At 41.8% G+C, this 27,889-nt stretch overlaps 2 protein-coding genes across 7 annotated transcripts in view; one reads left to right on the top strand and one right to left on the bottom strand.

The window, feature by feature from the left end:
• LOC130368625 (dual oxidase 1-like) overlaps positions 1–16,048 on the bottom strand; it is a 77,582-nt gene extending 61,534 nt beyond the window's left edge. For 2 of the 6 annotated variants that reach the window (XM_056572559.1, XM_056572562.1), the window contains exons 1-2: positions 15,672–15,735; positions 9,994–10,120 (exon numbers count right to left, since the gene is read on the bottom strand). The gene's annotated coding sequence lies outside the window, so the exon portion shown is untranslated. Of the gene's footprint in view, positions 1–9,993; positions 10,121–15,190; positions 15,434–15,671; positions 15,736–16,025 lie in introns of those variants that run through there. The other 4 variants (XM_056572561.1, XM_056572558.1, XM_056572563.1 and 1 more) reach the window with 4 other exon arrangements.
• DUOXA2 (dual oxidase maturation factor 2) lies at positions 3,173–18,586 on the top strand. The gene is made up of 6 exons (XM_056572564.1): positions 3,173–3,319; positions 8,684–8,741; positions 10,014–10,148; positions 13,436–13,649; positions 15,956–16,170; positions 18,111–18,586. The coding sequence occupies exons 1-6, from the start codon at positions 3,173–3,175 to the stop codon at positions 18,275–18,277; spliced, it is 936 nt and encodes a 311-aa protein (XP_056428539.1). The 3' UTR covers positions 18,278–18,586.
• The last annotated feature ends 9,303 nt before the right edge of the window (positions 18,587–27,889 follow it).

The raw sequence follows: 27,889 nt of genomic DNA, 5'->3' as shown, positions 1-27,889 counted from the left end.
CTACCAAAGCCAAAAAAAAATAATTATAAATTGCTTACGTTCAAAGAAATTTACGTGAAAGGCTGAAACCAGTTGATAAATAAGTCGCACATAAGCAAAAAAAATTGTCAGAAAAATATAACTAAAAAAAGGAATACACAAGCAAACATTGATAAATGTCCCCCATATGACTAAATAGTTCTGTAGATCTGCTCCAGACTATAGAATATATTGGCGCTAGTTAAAGATTAAAGACTAATTTTATTAATAATTCTACTGTAGTCAATCCAGTTGTTTGGAGTTGAATCTTAACTAGGCTTTGTTCTTATTATAATAATGCTATAACTATATTCCAAGATACATATATATATATATATATATATATATATATATTTTGTATTATTATTATTATTATTATTATTATTATTAAAACAGGATAATACAAACAATAATATTAACGTGATGCTTAAATGTTTGCCCCACTGACTTGGCAGAGCATGGGTTACATTTAGAGAAGACGGGTGATCTGATAAACTAAAAGAAAATTCACCTAAAATCTTTGAAAGAATAATATTTGGAGTGTTAGGGTGCCCTCAAGTGTTCAGCAAAGCAATATGATGAAAACGTACTATGCATCACAGTCATCCATCCAGCATGCATACTACAGCAGACAACACATTTACATAGAAATGTAAGTAGTTATATAAGGCATAGTGTCCGATATAAAAGGATGAAGAAGCTCGGTGGCAGGTATAACACTCACCTCTGTTTGCAAATCTCAGCACTGCTTTCAGGTTGTTTGCACTCAGTGACACAGGTATAATTGTGTATGTGACAGTGTGAAGGAAGTTGGTAAGTAAACTACTAGCACCAAGGGTTGGGCTTCTGCCTAATTTGAATATTTTTTTTCTATTGTTACAACAGGTACACATAGACATTATATGATGCTGAGTAATTGTGTCACATCACCCCCTCCCCCACTTTTTTTCATTGTATAAAAGGGCCAGGGACATCTTAAAATTCCATTTCAACTCTTCTAAAACTACTGGACCTGACACACTTACAAAGTTTCTCAGACCTGCACAGTTAAGGTCAGTCTATTCACTAATATATATTGTATTCCGTTTTCCTGCTTTGAGTTTCCCTTGATATATTACTGTTATCATTTTATTCTGTTAACGATGTTTTATGCTGTTTTATGAAATGTTTTACAAATGTCTGGTAAGTATCACCTAAGGTTTAGGCAAACAAGTTAATAATATCATTCTTATGTAACATATTATTATTTATAAAAGTGATAATTAATAATTAAAAATAGTCAGGGTGTTACAAGGTCACCAATATTTTGGTACTATTAATATCTCGTTCCTATTGCTTATTATTGCAAACACATTCCATAGTGCTGCATCCCTCAGTCTCTGTTCCCAGTGGGGTTCATAATGTAATATCAATATCTCATACTCACTCCAGTGCCCATTCAAATTATGTTTTTTTTTTCTAATTATTTTCTAATTATTTCTTTTAATGGGAATTAGGAAGTTGTTTCCTTTTTTTTTTATTTGAATGTTTGGATACAGAGTACATTTACTAAAAGAGACAAAGGCATTATTTATGCATTATGCATTTATTTATAAGGTTTTGTCTATGTTATTTCTAAAAAAAAATTATATCTTAAAAGGATCTATTAGCTCTATTTGCTGATAAGAGCTGCAGACACTGTTGGGTAGCTGTTAGAGCATAAAAGCAAACTATACCTTTCCTGGAACTGATGGTGGATGCAAAATGTATAAAATGACCTTGCTTTTTCTCAACCAAGTGTCTAGGAGGTGGAGCCGGGCTTCTTAAGTGCCACAGCCTTGACTACCTCCTTGCTTGTTCTCAACTCCCAGCCACTACATGACCGATGTGCAAAGCCCTGCAGGTCAATCAAGGAAGAGTTGGGAAGTGTGGTTTAGTGAAGAGCCATACCAGGCTGTGGTGTTTGAGAAGCTCAGCCACGCCTCTTTGACACTTGGCTGAGAAAGAAAATTTTTATTTATAAGTCTGAAAACCACCATCATCTCCAGGAAAGATGCACTTTGCTTTGATACCCTACCAGCTATCCAACAGTATATGCGCCTCTTACCAGCTGATAGATTCCCTTTGACTTGACATCTTCCAAATAATGCTATTAATGTCTGATAATAAACCGTCATATATTGTCATTTCATTGGCATTTCTACCTACATGAGACATCCAACAATACAAATAAAATTAGTTTTTTATTGTGCACAAAAGGCTCATAAACCAACATTTGTTCAAATTGATATCAGAGTCTGTTTTCCTATGAAGCAATAGGTTATCTTCTCCTCCTTCTACAACTTAGGGCATTTAGTTATTGTGACATTTTTTCTTAATGTTGTAATAGGCTTCAATGATAATTTATACTAATAAATCAAAAACCTATAATATCCTATATAGGATGTATATAGAAATCCAGTCCACAAAGTATATAGGCTTGCTGATGTGACAGTTTCAGCTTCCATATGAAGATATTAGATATAAAAAATATATATATACACAATACTTTTTTCTATTGTATTGATTTGTATACTGTTGATATGTTCCATAAAGCTGTACATAGATCGGCATCACACACATTAGTTGTAGTCTGTAAATAGCTGGAAAGCCTTATGTTGAAGACAACTGGTTTGAGACTGCTTTGTATTCGGAAAGACTACTGAACATTAAAGGGGCTCTCGGATTTAATTCAAAAACAAATAACAGAAAGTAACACCTTATTTTTGCAAGTCAAAAAAATGTCTCTCTTGGTATATGGTGAATGAGAAACACACCTGACACACTGAACAGATTCCATCAGATTCGGTCTTGTTGGATTTCTCACTTGAAATATGCCTATTTTTTAGACTTCTCATCTTAGGCATGTTTTTTTGGTCCTACCTGGTGGATTTCTCCACCAATCCCAACATGACCAAATTATAAAAATATGTTACTTGTAAATAAGATGTTATTATTAGCTGTAAGATCGTTGACCTTGTGCAAACACTACCAGGATGTTGTTAGAGCTTTGATTTTATGATAATGAGTTTATAGTAATGAAATACATGAATCATAGGAATAGTTGATATCACAGCTGTAAACTATGTTGTAATTACAATGTCTGTTTAGGTACACATTTTCCAGTGGCAACGACATGACCTTCTACGATAGTGTGTTTCCTTTTTACCCACATGAACAGAGGAAATGGGTCTTTAGTGTGGACATTATTATTGTCATCATTGTGTTTTTAGTGTTTGCTTCAGCTTTTATCCTCATCATTCCAGGAATAAGAGGCAAAGCAGTAAGTTATTTTTAAATTATCTATCTACCTGTCTATCTATCTATCTATTTATCTATCTATCTATATCATATCTATCTTTCTATCTATCTCATATCTATCTGTCTGTCTGTCTATCCATCTATATACAATATCTATTCATCTTTGTCTAACTATATATATAAAACTCAATGTGTGTGTGTGTGTATGTTCCAGCATCACGTCCAAACGGCTAAAGCTATTAACATGAAGCTTGGTACACGTTACTTATATGTCAACAACAAACATAGGATAGGGGATTTAACCCTTAGTCACCCAACAACAAACATAGGATAGGTAATTTAACCCTTACTCAACCCCATGGCGGCTCCATGCCTGGGAGCAGGGGCGTATCACTGGAACTGTTCCAGTGATATACCCCTGCTCCCATCGTGTACATGGACGTTCTGCAATAAAGTCTCACATTGTTTGCAACTGAAGGGTGAGTGCAAATATATTCTTTACTTGGAATGTTGTTTTTTGTGGAATCGCTGTATTCTACTAGTGTCTGGCATCATATTCACAGTCTCACCTGGATTTCCCATGCTGTGTATGTTATGGCTACAAGTGTGTTGCAGTGACCATCCTCCCCAACCCCCCCAACCCCCCCCCCCCCCCCACACACACCATTCTGGTTGTTTTGGATATATGGATGTAGATTTAGTTCTTTACTTTAGATTGTTGCCTTGGTTAAAAATCCAGGTGCACTTCAGCTTAAAGGGAAACCTGTTACACTAAATATGCAGTCCAATCTGCAGGCATCATGATATAGAGCGGGATTGAAAAGTTCCAGAATAACTTATTTGTCCATGTAAATCTCTGCTTATTCTGGTAGTAATGTGGGCGGCCCTACTCAGTGATTGACAGCTATCTCTACATGCACATTTATACTGAGAGCTGTCAGTCACTGAGTAGGACCATCCACATGACTCCTAAGCCAAGAATGAGCAGAGATTTACATAAATGAACAGTTATCCTGGAACTTTTCCTAAAAAGTATTTATTAATCTGCTTAGCTCCTCCTGCTCTATATCACGATGACTGACGATTAGACTGTATTTTCAATGAGAAGGGTTCCCTTTTGGGTAGGGTCACATGTGCCGCATTTTAGTACGTAGTCAATGGGTAGCAAAATCAGCTGTGTATTTTGCTACCCATTGACTTCAGTTGGTAGTAAAATACGCAGCAGCAAAATATAGCAAGTGTAACCCTACCCTAAAAGACATTTCTATAACCCTATAACACATATATGTGCATGCCCTACATGGTTATGGTGTTGACAAAAATTACTTTTGGAATTTGCTGATGAAAGAAACAAATGTTGTGGATTTAGGGCAATAAAAAAAGTCCTTAAAGGGGTACTGCAGAGGAAAACAATTTTTTAAATCAACTGGTGCCAGAAAGTTAAACATACCGTATATACTCGAGTATAAGCCGACCCGAGTATAAGCCGAGACCCCTAATTTCAACCCAAAATCCCAGGAAAAGTTATTGACTCGAGTATAAGCCTAGGGTGGGAAATACCTCATCCCCCCTGTCATCATCCAGACCCGTCATTAACATCCTCATCATCATCCCCTTGTCATCATCCCACACATCCCCCCTTCATCATCCCCTTATCATCCCACACATCCCCCCTTCATCATCCCCTTGTCATCATCCCACACATCCCCCCTTCATCATCCCCTTATCATCCCCCCTTCAATCCCCTTATCATCCCACACATCCCCCCCTTCATCATCCCCTTGTAATCATCCCACACCCCCCCTTCATCATCCCCTTGTCATCATCCCCACCCCCCTTCATCATCCCCACCCCCCCCCCTTCATCATCCTCTTCTCATCATTCGCCCTCAGTGGTCTTCAACCTGCGGACCTCCAGAGGTTTCAAAACTACAACTCCCAGCAAGCCCGGGCAGCCATCGGCTGTCCGGGCTTGCTGGGAGTTGTAGTTTTGAAACCTCCGGAGGTCCGCAGGTTGAAGACCACTGCGGCCTTCAACATCATCCAGCCCCCTCTCACCCCCTTTAGTTCTGAGTACTCACCTCCGCTCGGCGCTGGTCCGGTCCTGCAGGGCTGTCCGGTGAGGAGGTGGTCCGGTGGGATAGTGGTTCCGGGCTGCTATCTTCACTGGGGGCGCCTCTTCTCCGCGCTTCCGGCCCGGAATAGAGCCGTTGCCTTGACAACGACGCAGAAGTACGTTGGCAATGAACGCACCTCTGCGTCGTTGTCAAGGCAACGTGACTATTCTGAGGCCGGGCCTGAAGCGCTTAGAAGAGGCCTCCCCGGTGAAGATAGCGGCCCGGAACCACTATCCCACCGGACCACCTCCTCTCCGGACAGTCCTGCAGGACCGGACCAGCGCCGAGCGGAGGTGAGTACTCAGAACTAAAGGGGGTGAGAGGGGGCTGGATGATGTTGAAGGCCGCAGTGGTCTTCAACCTGCGGACCTCCGGAGGTTTCAAAACTACAACTCCCAGCAAGCCCGGACAGCCGATGGCTGCCCGGGCTTGCTGGGAGTTGTAGTTTTGAAACCTCTGGAAGTCCACAGGTTGAAGACCACTGCGGGTGGGGGAGTTCACTGGAGTATAAGCCGAGGGGGGTGTTTTCAGCACGAAAAATCGTGCTGAAAAACTCGGCTTATACTCGAGTATATACGGTATTTGTAAATTACTTCAATTTAAAAATCATAATCCTTCTTGTACTCATCAACTTCTATATACTACAGAGGAAGTTATTTTCTTTTTGAATTTCTTTTCTATCTTACCACAGTGCTCTCTACTGACACCTCTGTCCATGTCAGGAACTGTCCAGAGCAGGAGCAAATCCCCATAGCAAACCTCCGGACAGTTACTGACATTCCTGACAGTTCCTGACATGGACAGAGGTGTCAGCAGAGAGCACTGTAGTCAGACAGAAAGCAAATTGAAAAAAAACCTCCCTCTGTAGTATGCAGCAGCTGATAAGTACTGGAAGGATTAAGATTTTTTAACAGAAGTAATTGAAAAATCTGTTTACCTTTCAGCTGATTAAAAAAAAAAATAGTTTTCCACCAGAGTACCCCTTTAAGGCTACTTTTATGTGGCATTATTATGGTCAGTATTTTGCATCAGTATTTGCAAGTCAAAACTAAAAACTAGGAGTGGGTCCATAAATGAAACAAGCGTAAATTTTTCCAGTACAGTTTTTCTTTGTAAAGTTTCACACTACGAAATTTCCATCGGGAATTCCGCTAAGGAATGGCAATGGGATACTGATGCACAGTGCAAATTACAGAATGGCCCTCATTTACTAAGAGTGGAGTGTCGGTTTGTGTTTCTTTTTTGTATTTTCAACCTTTTTTTAACTTGGTATGTGCTAATCTGTCGCACTTTTCCCGATATTTTTAGTCGCAGGGAAAAATTCTGTTGTACGGTAATTTCTGTTGCATGGTTCTGTCGTATGGTAATTTCTATCGCAGGGTTTTCTGTTACACTGTAAATTCTGCCGCGGGCAGGTTTATTTCTGTCGCAGGGTTTCTTTTACAGAAGTACAGATGTGGGAGGTCGGAATCCCAGCAGGGGTTTTCTTGACCTTCCAGGGAATATCCGACTTCGGCACTGGAGCGCTACATCGGCGTGGTGACACAGGAGTCGGGTATAGATTCGTAATTGCTTTTTATTGAAAATCATAAAACGTTGCAATGCATGGTAGGACTATGCATTTCTGAGGGGCTCCCTCATTTCTCAGGTCCGAGTTACAGTGTGTGGATACAGTACTTTATATATACATATTTCCATGAATATATTAACCCATTAACCACATTTGAAGTTTGCCGGGTCTGAATGGCATTGGAGGCTGAGTATGACGTCAGCCTCCAGGGTCTATTGGTGGTGTATAGGAATGAATGGGCTAGATCTATAACATTGTGATTTTTTTCCCATTGGAATCTATGAAGATCTTGCAGCAAATGGGGTAGAAAGCTAAACATCGGGGTCCTGGTAGTAATGTGTATGGGAGACCCTGGTGTAGGTTCAACTCCCGGGTTGGGTTTATACTTTAATTAGGATAGACATGATTTTTGGGAACCGTGGGAACTAGGTCAATTGGATACCACACATTACCTCCTGTTTCAATTAACCTAGTGGTATCCAATTGACCTAGTTCCCACAGTTCAAACACTTTTTTAACTATCAATTGACCCATATAGGTCTATTCTAATTAAAGCATAATCCCAGCACTGTATATCAACCCGGGAATTGAATCCACACTAGGTCTCCCATCCACGTTACTACCAGGACCCTGCTGTTTAGCTTTCTACCCCGTTTGCCACAAGATCTACATAGACCAAAATGGACAAAAATGGACAAAAAAATCACAATGTTATAGATCTAGCCCATTCATTCCTATACACCACCAATAGACCCTGGAGACTGACGTCATACTCAGCCTCCAATGGCATTCAGACCCGGCAAACTTCAAATGTTTAATGGGTTAATGTATTCATGAAAATATGTATATATAAAGTACTGTATCCACACACTGTAACTCGGACCTGAGGAAGGAGGGAGACACATATAGATAGATGTATTAAATGAGTATATATTTTTTTTTTATTTTTTTTTGGAATCACCATCATTACTGAAACGATAGGGAAAAAATGTGTTGATAAAGCTAAAACCTTGCTTAAAAATTTAATTGTGCAAAAATTTTTTAAAATGACAAGTAAAAATTGCTTTAAAAAGACAAGGCAGGCAAAGGAGCAAACAACCAGAGAATTTACTCCGCTTTCTTAAACTTTATACATGCTTTAAAGTGTCGGGGTTTCTTCCCAGATAATTCACATGAATTTCAGAGTGGTTTTATGAAAAGACGAGTGATTTTGGCTGAAATGTAGGGAACACGCCCCTTTTCCCGAAAACAACGCCCATTTTGTAGGGTTTTTTTTCCACTCCGAGGAATTCAGATTCTGTCGGGATTTTCCTGTCGCACATTCTGTCGCATGTTCCGTGCGACAGAATTTAGGCGCAAAACCCGACAAAAAGAGTCAGAATCATGTTAGTAAATGAAGGCCAATGTCTTGTTCATTCTTCAGACAGAAACCGCTCTGTAGACATTGCCATCTATGGGAATTCAGTAGGCACTGGCCATGCTAGGATTCCCTGGACAGATTTGGTACTGCTGGAAATACCCTAGTGTGAACCTTGCCTTAGTTTTGTCTTAAATATACTAATGCAAAATAATACCCAAATACTGCCATGTAAAAGTGGCCTTAGATGATAAGTTGAATATGTTGATACTGTTTCACATAGACGTCAATGCACTTTTTATAGGCTATGAAGAGATTGTGACATCCTTTTTTTTCATTACAGAGACTATCATGGATGTGCAGAGTGATAATAAGCCTGTTTATTGGAGCTGTCACAGTTGGTAAGCACCTTATTTCTATTTAACATTGATCAAGACTTCCGTCTTGCCAAAAAGCCTGAGTTATTTTATAACATAATTGGGACATTGGTTGCACCAGTTTGTGGCACGTACAAGGAAATATTTTCCTTTTTTTTTAAACTTCTGATCTCCAATTGTAAAGGGTCATGTTTTATATTTAACTTGAGACGATTTGTGACAAAAAGAAAATAGTCACAAGTTAAAAATTAAAGGGGTATTCCCAGATTTTTTTTATTTGACTATGCTACAGGGGCTGTAAAGTTAGTGTAGTTCATAATATAGTGTCTGTACCTGTGTATGACGGTTTTCACCCCAATATTATTTTTAACAGCATACAAAATTACTCAGGATTTCCCAGGTTGCAATGCGGCCGAGGACCTGACTCACTAGTCAGTTGTGCAAAGGGAGCCAGTCCTGCTTAAATGGGTGGAGTGACAGAGAGATAATTTTGCAACAGCTGTAGGCACCCTGATTATAACACACTGATCTTTTGAGCTTATTTGTGCTGCAATGGGTGGGGTGGCCACACTTACAAGCATGGAACTATGGGATGTGTAGTTTATGAGACCAAACTCCAACAGGAAATACCCAGATAGCCTGGCAGGTATGTACTAAAATCAAGTTATGGTGGATAACCACTTTAAAGGGGTTCTCCGGTGCTTAAACATCTTATCCCCTATCCAAAGGACAGGGGATAAGATGCCTGATCGCGGGAGCCCCGCCGCAGGGGACCCCCGGGATCATGCATAGGGGATAAGATGTTTAAGCACCGGAGAACCCCTTTAAAGAGGAAGTTTACAATCATTTATTTTCTGACATGTCATAGACATGTCTGTAGCAAATGGAAGGTTAAATTTCATCTTAAACAGGTTGTCAAGGATTACTGTACACTAAGAAAAATATGACTGCTGCTGTCCTAAAACAGCATCACACCTGACCCCACAGGTTGTGTGTGGAATTGCAGCACAGCCCCATTTACTTCAATGAAGTTGAGCCATAGTACCAGGCACAACCTATGGGCAAGTGTGACATTGGAAGACAAGTCATGTTGTTTTTAATCCTGCCCAATGGAAATTCTAAAAATGTGACCTGCCGTGTGCTATTGTGGACAATTAGGTTAATCAATTATACATGACATGATTTATGACATATTCTATAGTCATCAAACTGAAAGAAAAATTGGAGGAGATGTGAGAATGTTCCTTTAGGATTTAAACTACAAAATGTATCTCACCTTTTTTTTTTTTTCTTTAGTTGTAAACTTTACTGCCGATTGGGAGGTTGGATCAGTCAATGCTGTAACTACTTACAAATCCTTCAGCAATGCCACGGTGAATGCAGACATCGGGATTCATGTTGGCCTTAATGGAGTTAATATAACATTAACAGGTGAGACTATTGTCCCCCTTGTCGGTGGGCTGTCTTGATATTTCCACTCAATCCCATTAAATTTAATGGGGCTGAACTACAATACCTGATGCAACTCATGGGCTGGTGTTATTCCTAAAAAAGTGAGGTGGATTTTCTTTTTCTTTTTTTTTTTCCTTATGACATTTGATAAGAATTAAATGGCATTGTTGTTAGTTTGAGATTATTTAAAAACTGAGTGTAAAGGTTTGCATATTTTAAAGGTAAAAGTTACCACTTAGGGACGTAGTAAGTATTTTATATTATATTAGAAGGAGGGTGTGTCTAAAGGTCCAAAGGGTTTTGTGTATATATGCTTTATCAATGCCCAGGGAATTCCCCGTTTGGGAAGTCATAAACTAGACTAAAAAGGAAACTATATAAAGAAACTCTAAATTATTAAATATAAGACTAATAAAACTTCACTATCAATAATTAGAAATTGCTACAAAATGTAATTATTCTAAAAATGGACTTCATTATGGTCAGTGCCTTACTCTGGATCATCACAGTAGGCGTGTAGGTTGAACCTGATGGACTCAAAAACCTTATGAATTATTAAAAAGTACCTGTCATCAAACCATGTTTTCTAAACTAACTCAGATTATATTCCCTAACTACATCTAACACCCCTCCTGCCCTTAAAAAAAAATTCTGAGCTTTAAAAAGCTCTGTATCATACCTTTACATTTGCTTACATTGTGTGAACTCCCGGCAGGAGAAAGTGGGTGTTCCCCAGCAGGCACAATGTCACTGAAGCCTGCGAGAGCTGTGCCTCACCATGCCCCACACCCACTTCCTGAGTTTGGTCTCCTGTCAGGCCAGGAGGAGACCAACTAACTGTTTGACTTGCAGCAGTGAACAAAACAGAGCCATCTAGTAGCTGTTTTTTCAATCACATTTAAAACATATAAAGGTTGATAAGTAAATAGCAAAGTGTCTTATAATAACATAACGAACAATATATTAAACGTTTAGTTTGGTGACAGGTACTCTTTAAGTCATTTCAGTCATTTAAATCAAATTTACCTAAAGTTATATTATAAAATTGTGGCTGCTTTAAGTGGCCAAAACTATGTCTTCATGCAGTGGCTATTGGCTGCTATGTATCGTGCGTTGTTTATAATCTCGGGAATATTACACAAGTGGTTTTTAAAGTAAATCCATGAGGAAGGATAGATATAAATCCTATGTTTATATTTCCCTTTCCTTTTGAACACATTTCTTGCTTTGGCTGATAAAAAACTGCGGGGATAGTTAAAAAAAAAAAAACCTGTCAAGTGGAGATCTAGCATTTAGGTATGTTTACCCGGGCGGATCCTCTGTGAGTTTAAAGCTGCAGGCTTTAGCCACAGCAAATTTCCATGACAGAATTTTCACAGAGGAAAAGCTACTGCAGACTCCATTGAAGTCAATGTAATCTGCAGCAGATTTTTTGCTGCTATAAAATCCGCCCTAGCTAAAACCTGCCCGTGTGAACGCATAGGAAGGGTCACATATAGTGCATCCACAGCATATTTTATGCTGCAGATGCACCGTTGCCAGTCACTAAGGCAAGGTACCTGCTGCGGTTGGGTAGCCCTTTGCATCTGGTGGTAGCTATGAGCAGACACACAGGACTACTCGGCCACAGCAGGGAGCTCATGTTAGTGACTGTTGTTATATTTCACGCTGCAGATGCGCTACATGTGATCCTTCCCTCTAGGTGTTTTTTTTATTCTTTTTTTTTTTTTTGTTAAAATGTGAGCTTCCAAGCAGAACTGCTCTTTTTTCAGCATTGCTTTTGAAACCCCACATGCTTCTTTAAATATTCTCCATTGAAGTTAACAATGGAATTCATCATTAATGGTCTACTCTCCGTGCAAGTTTAGAACCCATATTTCGCTGTGATTTTGACTTGTGTGAGACAAATTCATCAAATGTTGCATGGCACTTGATAAATTTGTCACACGGCCAAATCTCCTCAGCATGGTGCCAGTTTAGATGATTTTGTAGAGCTGGTGGGAGATAGTGTGTAAAATAGGTCAAGTGTAACACATTTTTAGACTTTTTCCATAAACATGCACTTGATAAATCACTAACTACAACAACTTGATACATCACTAACTATAACAAAAAAGTAGCCCACAATGTGGACTACAGTTTGATGAATCCCCCTCCTCAATATGTGTTTTATGTGGTGTTTTTTAAGGGGTGCTTCTTGCACGTTTTTTGCCCCTGTAAAGATATCGGGGGACATTTATCAATGTTTGCTTATGTATTCCTTTTTTTAGTTATTTTTTTCTTACAATTATTTTGCTTATGTGCGACTTATTTATCAACTGCTTTCAGCCTGTTGATAAATTTCGTTCACTTAAGCACTTTTAATTTTTTTTCTATGGTAGGGGCTTTTTCTGCTCCATCTCTAAGCTGGAGTAAATTTAGTAGGTTTTTTCATGTGATGCGACTTTTTTGCGACTTTCGCACTTGATAAATCTCTGACCACTGCAAGTCAAAAATTACTTTTTGCTTTGGTAAGCAAGATTTTTATTTTTTGCTTAGGACACTGAACATGCAAAAAGTCTCAGAAAAAAGAGCGTAGTCGCACGTGCAACTTTTTTGTGACAATTTTAAGCAAAAAAAAAACCTACTAAATGCTTTGATAAATGTCCTCCACCATTAGCAATTATTTTCTAAACTAAAGTAAAAAAAAAAAAAATGAAAATAAACTCTGCTAGGTCATTAAAGGTGTCAGTATTTCTACTTATCCAGCCTTTTTTTTTTTTTTTTTTTTGGGGTGGGGTGGGGACATGTACTGAGCAAACCTCAGACATCTAAGTAAACCCTAAAGTGGTTATCCGGGAAGCTTTTGCACTGGTGTTTAGGCAGGTGGTAAAAAAAAATAAAAAAACTACAATCACCTTCATCACATTACTGCTGCCAGTATCATGGAGCTCCAGATGGCACATGGTGATGGCCACAGCGGCATCTTTTCTGTGCCAGTGATTGGCTGAGTGGGCAATACCACATGCCATCCCTGAACCTGGAAGGGCTGAGCAGTGGACCCAAGCTCCATTTTTCCAGCAGTGGAAGGGGAGCGAGGAAGGTGAGTTTAAGTTGTTTGGTTTCTAGCAACTACTTTAACACCAATTACAATAAATTAAGTGACTTTCCAGATAATCCCTTTATGGGTCATGTTTCAATGCAGGTAACATTTTTCTACAATATATCTCAAATAGGGTCTATTACATCTAGGTTCTAATGTGTGTGTTCACCTTTGTTTCCAAAAGGCAACCCCATTCATCAAATTAATGAGACAATTGACTACAATGAGCAATTTCTCTGGAGTTTTGGTTCCAGTTTTAATGAATATTTTAATGATGGACTGAAAAGAGGACTCCCTAATCCCATCCTATATGTATCAGAGAAGTTCACCGAGTTTGACCCATGTGGCATTTTAAGCCAGTATAGGATATCCAGTCACTACGCATCAGCTTGCATGTGGTAAGTAAAATCTTCAGTACAATATCTAATCACGTTAAAATTTTTTTACTTATACCACATCTCTTTAAATATTAGGGGGTGGGTAATTTTAAAGTGTATACTTTTGACACATTAGAATTTTGAAACGGTCACAAAACAGTGTCTAGTCCATAAACAATAGGATTCGATAAGCACCAACATACAGGACAGGACAGGACTGCATTTGGGGTTGAGCACCTCCTGCCATTTGAGACCACGTTTTTGTTGTTGTTTACACCAACATACAAGCCAAGGTAATTTCATTCACATAAGGGCTGCACGCCTCGTTAAAGGGGTACTCTGGTGGAAAAAAAATTTTTTAATCAACTGCTGCCACAAAGTTAAACAGATTTGTAAATTAGACAAAAGGAAAATTGAGGCTCAAGGTCTTTGGATAAGGAACACACTTGTTGGTTAAGATTTATTAAATATTTATTAATTAATTTCTATCAACTGATAATCCGGGATCACAGGGCCCTTGTAAATCCACGGAATCAGAAGATTTATAAAAAATATAAAATCATAAAATTCATAATATATTCATAGATATAAAAGTAGAAATATATATATCTAAAGATGTATCAGACCACTGGAAAATGATAGCAGGTATTTCAAATCGGCACTCTGGATAGTATTTGTTTATAGATAGACTATTATCTATAAACAAATACTATCCAGAGTGCCGATTTGAAATAGCTGCTATCATTTTCCAGTGGTCTGATACATCCACTCCGTGGATTTACAAGTGCCCTGTGATCCCGGATTATCAGTTGATAGAAATTAATTAATAAATATTTAATATATCTTAACCAACAAGTGTGTTCCCAATCCAAAGACCTTGAGCCTCAATTTTCCTTTTGTCTAGTACTCCCTTTTCAGACACCTTGGGTACAGGTGTTAGTTTGAGTTGCCCGGGTCATTGTAGTGAAACTTTCCACAGGAGCCTCTCCGCTCTTTTTCTAGATTTGTAAATTACTTCTATTTAAACATCTTAATCCTTCCAGTACTTATCAGCTGCTGTATGCTCCAGAGGAAGTTGTATTTCTTTCTGGAGTTCTTTCCAGTCTGACCACAGTGCTCTCTGCTGACACCTCTTTCCGTATCAGGAACTGTCCAGAGCAGGATAGGTTTGCTATGGGGATTTGCTCCTACTCTGGACAGTTCCTGACATGGACAGAGGTGTCAGCAGAGAGCACTGTGGTCAGACTGGAAAGAACTCAAGAAAGAAATAAAACATCCTCTGTAGTATACAACAGCTGAAAAGTATTTGAAGGATTAAGATTTTTTAATAGGACTAATTTACAAATCTGTGTAACTTTCTGGTACCAGTTGATTTAAAAAAAATTGTTTTCCACTGGAGTACCACTTTAAGACAGAATTTCTAATCAATATGGTTAACCGCTTAGCCCAAGTGGACCAGAGGAAAACCAAAACACTTGGGACTAAATGTCCCTAAATCAGAAATGTGTCACATTCTAAACATGCGATCTTCAGACAGAGTAATAAAACAATGAGAGTCTCACCTCATATCAATGGCCTTGGACTAGCCCCATATGTCAATTAATTATGGGGTGATCTTTCTGTTGTTACAGGCATCGATCCGGTGAGACCCCGTATAAGAGGGGGTGATTGGGACAAAAACTGTCTCCCCGTCTGGATTGAATGTACAATTTAACTTTGCTTGTTATGTCTTAATGCCCTACCTCTTGAATACAACCAGTTGCCCCCCTCCCCCTTAATTTTGTTGCCAGCATGAGTAGTCTTAATATTGGAAGATACACTACAGATATTGGGGGAAATAAATAAAAAACGTGAAAACAAAAGCTACCATAGCAACCAAGCACAGCTCAGTTTAATTTCTCAGATTTCTCTGGTAAAGTGAAAGTTGAGCTGTGATTGGTTGTTGCAAAATCTCAGTTTTTCTCTCACAAATTTTAATAAATCAGGGATAACTTATTGATTTTTTATTTACATATTTCATACTAAAATTCTTCTGTGACAAACCTGAGACAGATCCACACCAAGATCTGCATGGTGCCTACAGAAAGTCTGGATTTTCTGTTGCAGAAAATGTGCAGCATATGTAAGCCAAAATGTGCCAAATCTATCAAACAGTATAGGGCTTAGGGATGTATTCTAGACATCTAGGGGGAGATTTATGAAAACCTGTCTAGAGGAAAAATTGCTGAGTTGCCCATAGCAACCAATAAGATCGCTTCTTTCATTTTCAAAAACATACCATTTAACAAGGTTACTACTATGCTAATACCAACAATCTTGTATTACAGGGTGGCATTCTGCTCCTGGATTATCTGCAATATCCTGTTCTCCATGTCGGTGTTCATATATGGAGCTTACATGATCCTTGTGACGGCAGCTTTTATCCTCTTCTCGTTGATTTCTTTCTCCACAGTGAGAAATGTATCATTTTGTAATATACAGTTTGGTTCAGAGTCTCTAAAAACTACATTTGGAGGTTCTTTCTGGGTCAGCCTTGCTACAGGTGGGTTGTAGGCAACTTCTATGTGAAATGATAACCTTGCTTTGTACTTTTGTGTGTGTATTTCTTAATATATGTAAGTTGCATTATAGTAGGTATGTCTTTACAACTAACAATTAGCTGTCATAATTTGCAATGGCAGGATTAGCCAAGCTTATCATAATAAATACTTCTGGTGCTGCTCATCTCTTTGGAAAAGGCTGACACCGTACAGAATTGACGTAATCAAATAGCCATCTCATTCTGAAGACATTTCTCAATTTTCTAATATTGTGACATACAATGTGTTACACCTTAATTGCTTAAACAAAAGTGACACAAGAACCACAAAACTCCCCAAACCTGAAACAAGTGACATATGTATTAAGACCCCACACATCAAGGCATACCTGACTACTGTATATCTTATGGCAATATGGAAACCACAGTTACCATATATAAAGATAACCTGTCATCACTTTCATGCTGCTCAAACCATGGGCAGCATGACACACTGACAGGTTCCTTCTGTACATTGATATATGAAACACTACTGTGTGTCAGAGGGAACATGGCTGGCGGGTAAGAATAAGCTGCTGTTAGCCCTGTAGGGTTTTAGAGTGAATCATATATCATTGGACAGAGAAAACCTGTCAGCATTTGATGCTGTCTAATGAATCAGGCAGCATGAAATTAATGATAAGTTACATACAGCTAAAACATGAGGTCAGTTTCCCATTTTAAATCCAAAACAGTAAACATTCCCCAAACCTAAATATATTCTACATTTTGATGTTTTCAATACATTCTCTAACATTCTATACCTAAAAATTCTCAAATGATGGTGACTGCACACATACATTTCTAGGTATGTTTGATACATAGGAAATGAAAAACAAATGGTAAGAGGTCTTGCAAGTTTAGGGTGAAGGAATGATACCTAGTCGATATAGGATAAAAATAGAATGGGTAGAGGATAAGTTTGACTGTAGGGGTAAGGGTAAGCTGCTCATCTTCCTAGTTTAACTGCTTTTGGCTTTTTCCACCACCTCTGGCTGCTGCAGATAGACCGGAGGAGGCGGAAAAGCAGCAAGTAAGAAGATGAGACAACGCCTTTAATTTCTGATGTTCTCTTTATAGTGTATTTGCACATTTTGAAAACACTTAGCGGCTACATGCACAGAAAATGATGCATGCACACACTATAAAGTGGTAGCAACATGATTTAAAGGGGAGTCAGATTTTAGTCAGATAAGTGTTATGTAAACCAAACCTGAAAGAAATGAATGCCAAGAACCATGTATTCCATTGTTAGAAATAACAAAATAAGGTACATGAGAAAGACAGCCTCTCTGGCAAGCAGCACTGTCGGGTCCCCCGGCTGTAGACACTATGCTCTGCAGCTTGGGGGAAAGCAGAGTCACTGGCGATACCTGAGCTACGAGGGAGCAGCAGAAAGTGAGTAAGGGTACGGTCCCACATAGAGCTAACGCAGCGTATTTTACGCTGTGCAGCAGGAAATATGCTTCGTACTCTGCAATGAGCTTACAGACAGGGTAGCTGGCGGCAGCACTGTGTGTTCAGTGAGATTTGGGGGCAGGGCTGTGCGTCACAGGCTTGCCCGCTGTTCAGCACATTCTGCGCAGCATGAAATACGCTGAGTTAGTGCTACGTGGGACCGTACCCTTAAAGTGTTTATTATTTTTGTAGGCAGGCTGGGGACAGTAACAAATTTACTTATTCCAGTGGATAACTCCTTTAAAGCATTCCTTGCTTTCCAAAGAGAAATACATAGATCTAAATTATTAAATGCAAACAAGATATTCATGAAACATAAAAAGCCAAGCATAAAGCGAACAGGCCCATAATAAGGAGACTGTAGGGATAGCAGGTGCCTTTACACGCATTTTGTTTGAAAGCTTTCATCTAGGGCTCTTATAATGTTGTCATATTTTGCATTTCAGGTCTACTTTGCTTCCTTATTGGAATAACATTAATTGTTTTAAATTGGTGTGTTCCTGAAAAACTGAAGTTATTTTTCAATGCTATAGAGGAAGATGAAGAAGAGTCCACAACAAGACTTGGCGATAGCGAACACTGCCATAATAATTTGGCATTTGAACATGTATGATTACAATGTTAATCTTTAGACATTTTATGAACTATTGATGTGGTCTTAACATGCACAGTCATAGTGTAAGCATTTTTATTTATTTTATCTTGACTACCAAGAGGTACAGTAAGCCAAGTATAAATGACAAAGAAACAAGAGGACCGATGACCACCAATATTCAAGTGAACAAGACCATTTAGAGTATCTGGAAGTAAAAAGTTAGGAATGTTTCAAAACTTTTCAAAACCTTTCTTTTATACTTGTTGTGTCTACTTGGTGTTAGCATGTAAAAATATTTGGTAAAAACAACTGAATAAATGTATGTTCATTTTGGAACAAAACTTAACAAATACATAATTTTTCTGTTTTTATTAATATTATTATATTATTAATAATTATTATTATAGCTGTATGTATGTTTATCATTTTAAATGTGTCTCAATACTCTGAACACAAAAGAAACTAAATCAAAAAGAAGAAAAATAGAAATACACTGCTCAAAAATTTTTATAAATAAAGGGAACACTTAAACAACATAATGTAACTCCAAGTCAATCACACTTCTGTGAAATCACACTGTCCACTCAGGAAACCTCATTTTGACTTGTTTGAAGGACATTACATCAAATTTGGATCAGCCTGTAGTGTAGTCTGTAGATTTTGAGTGTGACTCCATATCCAGACCTCCATGGATTGATAAATTTGATTTCCATTGATAATGTTTGTGGAATTTTGTTGTCAGCACATTCCACTACGTAAAGACGAAAGTATTTCATACGATTAGTTCATTCATTCAGATCTAGGATGTGTTATCTTAGTGTTCCCTTTATTTTTTTTAGTAGTGTAAGTAGAAAAAACATTTTTTCATATAAACCCATGTTATGTTGATGATGCAACAAAAAATGTTTATAAAAGATACCACACTTAAAAACACACTACATCAGTTTCCCTGTGCAAAATGTTCATACTCAGAACTAACTACCTGTACTGCAAATACCTGAAGCAACTAGCTTAGTACATTGAGTATGGATAAGGCCTTAACACAGGCCAAAAGGAGTCACGCTAGTCCACACCTGTTCCTGTCTGTGCCAAGTAGAATTCACATGTTCTCCAAATTAGAATATGTCAGAACTAGCATACGATAGTAAAATTAAGTATGCCTACTCTCCATCATTGCTCTGCCCAGTTGATATAGTTGTGGAGCAAATCCTGCTGAAGGCCAGTAATGAGAAGGGGAGCCAGGTTGGGGACCAAGAATACGATGGGGAGCCAGGCTGGGGACCAGGGATGAGAGGGAATCCATACTAGGATTGGGATTGAGATGAAAACCATGCATGGGGCCAAGAATGAGATGGGTGCCATACTGGGGACAAGAAGTCATAAGGGAACCAAGGTGTGAGCTAGGAGTAATAAGTAAAGTTTAAATGCAAAACCCCAAAAATGCCCTACCCCCCCCTCTCTGTCAAAGGAAAAAAATAATTATAATAATTTCCCCCTACAAAATCTGTTTTATTTTTTACTTATTACTAATATTGCACACTACAATACTGCACTTATAGGTTTTGCATACAAGTAATTCCATTGTCCTCTTTGTCTCAACTGCTGAGAGCACCAGCAGAAAGAATAGAGAAGACATTGTGGTGACAAGAGGAGCCGGTGAAAGGTGTGTGTGTTTGGAGAAGGGGCGGGGGGGGGGTGGTGTTGATGGGAGGGGGGTGGGACGGATCCCTGGCATTAGTATCAGCATAAAAGCTAGGACTAGACATGAGCAAATAGAGCTTAGAACTTAATAAACAGGTACATTTTGATCTTTTGCCGGTTGTAAGAAGAACCCTGCCAGGCTATCCTTGCCTCCACCGTGTATCTGCATATCCCAACGTTCTGAGAACTGCACCGACGGCTGGCTGCTTTCCGTAATCTTGATTTCCAAAGCGCTTCAGAGTGTTAGCAGAAGGGATGAGGAACACATGGGGGAAGATTTATCAAAACCTGTCATGTGGAAAAGTTGAGGAGTTGCCCATAGCAACCAATCAGATTGCTTTTTTAAATTTTTGAAAAGGTTTCTAAAAAATGTAAGAAACTATCTGATTGGTTGCTATGGGCAACTCAGCAACTTTTTCTCTGAACAGGTTTTGATAAATCTCCCCATGGTATTTTCTCACCTGAATGAATGAAGGAAGTACTGGAAACACTGAGATGATGTCAGCGTAGCCCAGCATACCTTGCAGCTAGAAGTAAGATCAAATGACCGCAGGTTAACCAATCATTGCTTGCATTACGTGACATACAGCTCCCAGGCCAATCAGGAAACAGCATAACCAGTGCATAATTTTCACCTGCCAAACACAAAACCTGTTGAAACTCCAAAAAAGGGTGAATTTGTGACAATTATTTCAACTTTTTTAATATTTACAAAAGCAATTTCTTCACTATTTTGAGACACCGTCACCAATCCTATCGCCACTCCCGAAAAGAGAGGATTTTTTTGAATGCTTAGAAAAAGCCATTGTATCTTTTATACTTCCATGTGCACATTTATTTTTGTGTTACAAAGCATACAAAATCCACTAGCGCAGTGTGTTTTTAAACAAACTATTAATTACCATGGGTTACTGCATGTTTCACATTAACTTAGCCTGAAATCGACTTTAAAGGGATACTCCCATGGAAAACATTTATTTTTTAAATCAACTGGTGCCAGAAAGTTAAACAGATTTGTAAATTATAATGCCAAAAAGAAGAAAGGAGATGTGCAGCTCACAATTAACTAGCTGACGTAAGGAGGTTGTACACCTACACCTGGTGTTGGGTAATATAGTAAAAATTTAAATATAAACCAACTCCTCAAAGCTAGTATCAGAAAAACTGATACATAAATATAACTTAAAATAAGACCGTGCTTCAATTATATGATGCAAATAGTACAACAATTTATTAAAATACAAATATAAGCAAATTAAACCTCATAGCACAGGGCCCTTGTGCAGAGGTAGTGTAATAGAGTTATAATATCACAACTTAATAAACACTGATAACTAGCACTGTTTTCATAGAGAAGATGAGTTTTTCCGGTAATCCGGTATCTGATAATCCAGACAATGATAGAATGTCCCGTATTTAAAGTCCTGATATGATGATAGGATAGAGATGTATTTACCAGCCTGGTAGATGGCTCAGCCGTGGTCTCCTTAGGACTTCTATTTAAAAATCTTGATCCTTCCAGTACTTATCAGCTGCTGTATACTTCACAGGAAGTTCTTTTCTTTTAAAATTTCATTTCTGTCTGACCACAATGCTCTCTGTTGACACCTCTGTCCATTTTAGGAACTGTCCAGAGCGGGATAGGTTTGCTATGGGGATTTGATCTTACTCTGGACAGTTCCTAAAATGGACAGAGGTGTCAGCAGAAAGCATTGTGGTCAGACAGAAAGGAAATTCAAAAAGAACCATACAACTTCCTGTGGAGCATACAGCAGCTGATAAGTACTGTAAGGGTTAAGTTTTTTAAATAGAAGTAATTGTTACGCCTAGCGCTCCGGGTCCTCGCTCCTCCCCGGAGCGCTTACGGCGTCTCTCTCTCCGCAGCGCCCCGGTCGGTCCCGCTGACCGGGAGCGCTGCACTGTCATGGCCGTCGGGGATGCGATTCGCACAGCGGGACGCGCCCGCTCGCGAATCGCATCCCAGGTCACTTACCCGTTCCGGTCCCCTGCTGTCATGTGCTGGCGCGCGCGGCTCCGCTCTCTAGGGCGCGCGCGCGCCAGCTCCCTGAGACTTAAAGGGCCAGTGCACCAATGATTGGTGCCTGGCCCAATTAGCTTAATTGGCTTCCACCTGCTCCCAGACTATATCTGATCACTGCCCCTGCACTCCCCTGCCGGATCTTGTTGCCTTAGAGCCTTGAGAAAGCGTTTACTGTGTTTGTCCTTACTGTGTACTTGACCTCCTGCTATTGCCATATTGACTACGATCCTCGCTGCCTGCCCCGACCTTCTGCTACGTCCGACCTTGCTCCTGTCTACTCCCTTGTACCGCGCCTATCTTCAGCAGTCAGAGAGGTTGAGCCGTTGCTAGTGGATACGACCTGGTTGCTACCGCCGCTGCAAGACCATCCCGCTTTGCGGCGGGCTCTGGTGAAAACCAGTAGCAGCTTAGAACCGGTCCACTAGCACGGTCCACGCCAGTCCCTCTCTGGCACAGAGGATCCACCTTCTGCCAGCCGAATCGTGACAGTAGATCCGGCCATGGATCCCGCTGAGGTTCCCCTGCCAGCTATCTCTGATCTCACCACGGTGGTCGCCCAGCAATCCCGACAGATCGCCCATCTAACCCACCAGCTGTCGGAAGTGTCCACCATGGTGCAGCAACTTCAGTCGCAACTTCTGCCTCTGCTACAGCAGCAACCATCTCCTCCGCCAGCTCCTGCACCCCTTCCGCAGCGAGTGGCCACTCCTAGCCTCCGCTTGTCCCTGCCGGACAAATTTGATGGGGACTCTAAGTTTTGCCGTGGCTTTCTTTCGCAATGTTCCCTGCACTTGGAGATGATGTCGGACCAGTTTCCTACTGAAAGGTCTAAGGTGGCTTTCGTAGTCAGCCTTCTGTCTGGAAAAGCCCTGTCATGGGCCACACCGCTCTGGGACCGCGATGACCCCGTCACTGCCTCTGTACACTCCTTCTTCTCGGAAATTCGAAGTGTCTTTGAGGAACCTGCCCGAGCCTCTTCTGCTGAGACTGCCCTGCTGAACCTGGTCCAGGGTAATTCTTCCGTTGGCGAGTACGCCATACAATTCCGTACTCTTGCTTCTGAACTATCCTGGAATAATGAGGCCCTCTGCGCGACCTTTAAAAAAGGCCTATCCAGCAACATTAAAGATGTTCTGGCCGCACGAGAAATTCCTGCTAACCTGCATGAACTCATTCATCTAGCCACTCGCATTGACATGCGTTTTTCTGAGAGACATCAAGAGCTCCGCCAGGAAAAAGACTTAGATCTCTGGGCACCTCTCCCACAGTCTCCGTTGCAATCTACGCCTAGGCCTCCCGCCGAGGAGGCCATGCAAGTGGATCGGTCTCGCCTGACCCAGGAGGAGAGGAATCTCCGTAGGGAAGAAAATCTTTGTCTGTACTGTGCCAGTACCGAACATTTCTTGGTGGATTGCCCTATCCGTCCTCCACGTCTGGGAAACGCACGCTCGCACCCAGCTCTCGTGGGTGTGGCGTCTCTTGATTCAAAGTCGGCTTCTCCACGTCTCACGGTGCCCGTGCGGATTTCTCCTTCAGCCAACTCCTCCCTCTTAGCCGTGGCCTGCCTGGACTCTGGTGCCTCTGGGAATTTTATTCGGGAGTCTTTGGTGAATAAATTCCGCATCCCGGTGACCCGTCTCGTCAAGCCACTCTACATTTCCGCGGTTGTCACGATGCCGGCTGGCAGGAGGTGGATCCTCTGTGCCAGAGAGGGATTGGCGTGGACCGTGCTAGTGGACCGGTTCTAAGTCACTACTGGTTTTCACCAGAGCCCGCCGCAAAGCGGGATGGTCTTGCTGCGGCGGTAGTGACCAGGTCGTATCCACTAGCAACGGCTCAACCTCTCTGGCTGCTGAAGATTGGCGCGGTACAAGGGAGTAGACAGAAGCAAGGTCGGACGTAGCAGAAGGTCGGGGCAGGCAGCAAGGATCGTAGTCAGGGGCAACGGCAGGAGGTCTGGAACACAGGCTAGGAACACACAAGGAAACGCTTTCACTGGCACAATGGCAACAAGATCCGGCGAGGGAGTGAATGGGAAGTGAGGTATAAATAGGGAGTGCACAGGTGAACACACTAATTGGAACCACTGCGCCAATCAGCGGCGCAGTGGCCCTTTAAATCGCAGAGACCCGGCGCGCGCGCGCCCTAGGGAGCGGGGCCGCGCGCGCCGGGACAGGACAGACGGAGAGCGAGTCAGGTACGGGAGCCGGGACGCGCATCGCGAGCGGGCGCCACCCGCATCGCGAATCGCATCCCGGCTGGAGACGGTATCGCAGCGCACCGGGTCAGTGGAGCTGCCCGGAGCGCTGCGGTAGCGAGAGTGAAGCGAGCGCTCCGGGGAGGAGCGGGGACCCGGAGCGCTCGGCGTAACAGTACCCCCCCCCTTGGGTCTCCCCCTCTTCTTAGAGCCTGAGAACCTGAGGAGCAGACTTTTGTCTAGGATATTGTCCTCAGGTTCCCAGGATCTCTCTTCAGGACCACAACCCTCCCAATCGACCAGGAAAAAGGTTTTCCCTCTGACCTTCTTGGAGGCCAGTATCTCTTTAACGGAGAAGATGTCCGAGGAGCCGGAAACAGGAGTGGGAGAAACAAACTTAGGAGAGAAACGGTTGATGATAAGTGGTTTAAGAAGAGAAACGTGAAAGGCATTAGGAATTCGAAGAGAAGGAGGAAGAAGAAGTTTGTAAGAGACAGGATTAATCTGGCACAAGATTTTGAAAGGACCAAGATAGCGTGGTCCCAATTTGTAGCTAGGGAAACGGAAGCGGACATATTTAGCGGAGAGCCATACCTTGTCTCCAGGAGAAAAAATGGGGGGAGCTCTTCTTTTTCTATCAGCAAACTTCTTCATGCGTGAAGAGGCCTGTAAAAGAGAATTTTGGGTCTCTTTCCATATGGTGGAAAGATCACGAGATATTTCATCCACAGCGGGCAAACCAGAGGGCAAGGGAGTAGGGAGGGGGGGAAGAGGGTGACGGCCGTACACCACAAAAAATGGGGATTTGGAGGAGGATTCAGAGACTCTGAAGTTATACGAAAATTCGGCCCATGGTAGAAGATCTGCCCAGTCATCCTGGCGGGAGGAAACAAAATGGCGTAAATAATCACCCAGGACCTGGTTAATTCTTTCTACTTGCCCATTGGATTGAGGATGATATGCAGAGGAAAAGTTCAATTTAATCTTGAGTTGTTTACAGAGAGCCCTCCAGAATTTAGACACGAATTGGACGCCTCTATCCGAGACGATCTGCGTGGGCAACCCGTGAAGACGAAAAATGTGTACAAAAAATTGTTTTGCCAACTGAGGCGCTGAAGGAAGACCAGGAAGAGGGATGAAATGTGCCATCTTGGAGAATCGATCAACGACCACCCAAACAACAGTGTTGCCACGGGATGGGGGTAAGTCCGTAATAAAGTCCATACCAATCAGAGACCAAGGCTGTTCGGGGACAGGCAGAGGATGAAGAAGACCAGCGGGCTTCTGGCGAGGAGTCTTATCCCGGGCACAAACAGTGCAGGCTCGTACAAAATCCACAACATCCGTCTCCAGAGTCGGCCACCAATAGAAACGAGAGATGAGTTGCACGGATTTCTTGATACCCGCATGACCTGCGAGATGGGAGGAGTGACCCCATTTGAGGATTCCGAGGCGTTGGCGTGGAGAAACGAAGGTCTTCCCTGGAGGAGTTTGCCTGATGGAGGCTGGAGAAGTGGAGATCAGGCAGTCAGGGGGGATGATGTGTTGCGGAGAGAGCTCTACTTCCGAGGCATCCGAGGAACGAGAGAGAGCATCGGCCCTAATGTTCTTATCGGCAGGCCGAAAGTGAATTTCAAAATTAAATCGGGCAAAGAACAGAGACCACCTGGCCTGGCGAGGATTCAGCCGTTGGGCAGACTGGAGATAGGAGAGGTTCTTGTGATCGGTGTAAATAATAACTGGAAATCTTGATCCCGCCAACAGATGCCTCCATTCCTCAAGTGCTAATTTAATGGCTAGGAGGTCTCGGTCCCCGATGGAGTAGTTCCTCTCAGCTGGAGAGAAGGTCCTAGAAAAAAAACCACAAGTAACAGCATGCCCGGAAGAATTTTTCTGTAGAAGGACCGCTCCAGCTCCTACAGAGGAGGCATCAACCTCCAATAGGAAGGGTTTAGATGGGTCAGGTCTGGAGAGCACGGGAGCCGAAGAAAAGGCAGACTTGAGCTGTTTAAAGGCGTCTTCCGCTTGAGGAGGCCATGACTTAGGATTGGCATTCTTTTTGGTTAAAGCCACGATAGGAGCCACAATGGTGGAAAAATGTGGAATGAATTGTCTGTAATAATTGGCGAACCCCAAAAAACGTTGGATAGCACGAAGTCCGGAGGGGCGTGGCCAATCTAAGACGGCAGAGAGTTTGTCTGGATCCATTTGTAGTCCCTGGCCAGAGAACAAGTATCCTAGGAAAGGAAGAGATTGACATTCAAACAGACATTTCTCCATTTTGGCATACAGTTGATTGTCACGAAGTCTCTGAAGAACCATGCGGACATGCTGGCGGTGTTCTTCTAGGTTGGCAGAAAAAATCAGGATATCGTCCAGATATACAACAACACAGGAATATAAAAGATCACGAAAGATTTCATTAACAAAGTCTTGGAAGACGGCAGGGGCGTTGCACAGGCCAAAGGGCATGACCAGATACTCAAAGTGTCCATCTCTGGTGTTAAATGCCGTTTTCCATTCATCCCCCTCTCTGATGCGAATGAGATTATAGGCACCTCTTAAGTCCAGTTTGGTAAAGATGTGGGCACCTTGGAGGCGATCAAAGAGTTCAGAGATGAGAGGTAGGGGGTAGCGGTTTTTTACAGTGATTTTATTAAGACCGCGGTAGTCAATGCAAGGACGTAGAGAGCCATCTTTTTTGGACACAAAGAAAAATCCGGCTCCGGCAGGGGAGGAAGATTTGCGGATAAAGCCCTTCTTTAAATTTTCCTGGATATACTCAGACATAGCAAGAGTCTCTGGGACAGAGAGAGGATAAATTCTGCCCCGGGGTGGAGTAGTACCCGGGAGGAGGTCAATGGGACAGTCATAAGGCCTGTGAGGAGGTAAAGTCTCAGCTTGTTTTTTGCAAAAAACATCCGCAAAGTCCATATAGGCCTTAGGGAGACCGGTTACAGGAGGAACCACAGGGTCACGGCAGGGAGTACTGGGAACCGGTTTAAGACAGTCGTTGGAACAAGAGGGGCCCCAACTCTTGATCTCCCCAGTGGACCAATCCAGGGTAGGGGAGTGGTGTTGAAGCCAGGGTAGTCCAAGGAGAATTTCGGAAGTGCAATTGGGGAGGACCAAAAACTCAATTTTTTCATGGTGAGATCCGATGCACATTAGGAGGGGCTCCGTGCGGAAACGTATGGTACAGTCCAATCTTTCATTGTTAACACAATTGATGTAGAGAGGTCTGGCGAGACTGGTCAGCGGGATGTTGAACTTGTTGGTGAGAGAGGCCAAAATAAAATTTCCTGCAGATCCGGAATCCAAGAAGGCCATAGTAGAGAAGGAGAAGGTAGAGGCGGATACCCGCACAGGCACAGTAAGACGCGGAGAAGCAGAGTTGACATCAAGGGCTGTCTCACCTTTGTGCGGGGTCAGCGTACGTCTTTCCAGGCGGGGAGGACGGATAGGACAATCCTTCAGGAAGTGTTCGGTACCGGCACAGTACAGGCAGAGATTCTCCATGCGGCGTCGTGTCCTCTCTTGAGGTGTCAGGCGAGACCGGTCAACCTGCATAGCCTCCACGGCGGGAGGCACAGGAACGGATTGCAGGGGACCAGAGGAGAGAGGAGCCGGGGAGAAAAAACGCCTTGTGCGAACAAAGTCCATATCCTGGCGGAGCTCCTGACGCCTTTCG

This window comes from Hyla sarda, chromosome 4 (genome assembly GCF_029499605.1).
Source record: "Hyla sarda isolate aHylSar1 chromosome 4, aHylSar1.hap1, whole genome shotgun sequence".
In the NCBI taxonomy this organism is placed as follows: domain Eukaryota; kingdom Metazoa; phylum Chordata; class Amphibia; order Anura; family Hylidae; genus Hyla; species Hyla sarda.
The sequence above is the reverse complement of the archived record's forward strand: the minus strand, read 5'-3'. Positions and strand labels throughout refer to the sequence as shown.

Excerpts from the sequence above, each read along its gene's own strand:
- DUOXA2 (XM_056572564.1), top strand. The coding sequence starts at position 3,173 with ATGACCTTCTACGATAGTGTGTTTCCTTTTTACCCACATGAACAGAGG. Across the intron at positions 3,320-8,683 it reads CAGGAATAAGAGGCAAAGCA|AGACTATCATGGATGTGCAG; the intron begins GTAAGTTATTTT and ends TTTTCATTACAG. Across the intron at positions 10,149-13,435 it reads AGTTAATATAACATTAACAG|GCAACCCCATTCATCAAATT; the intron begins GTGAGACTATTG and ends TGTTTCCAAAAG.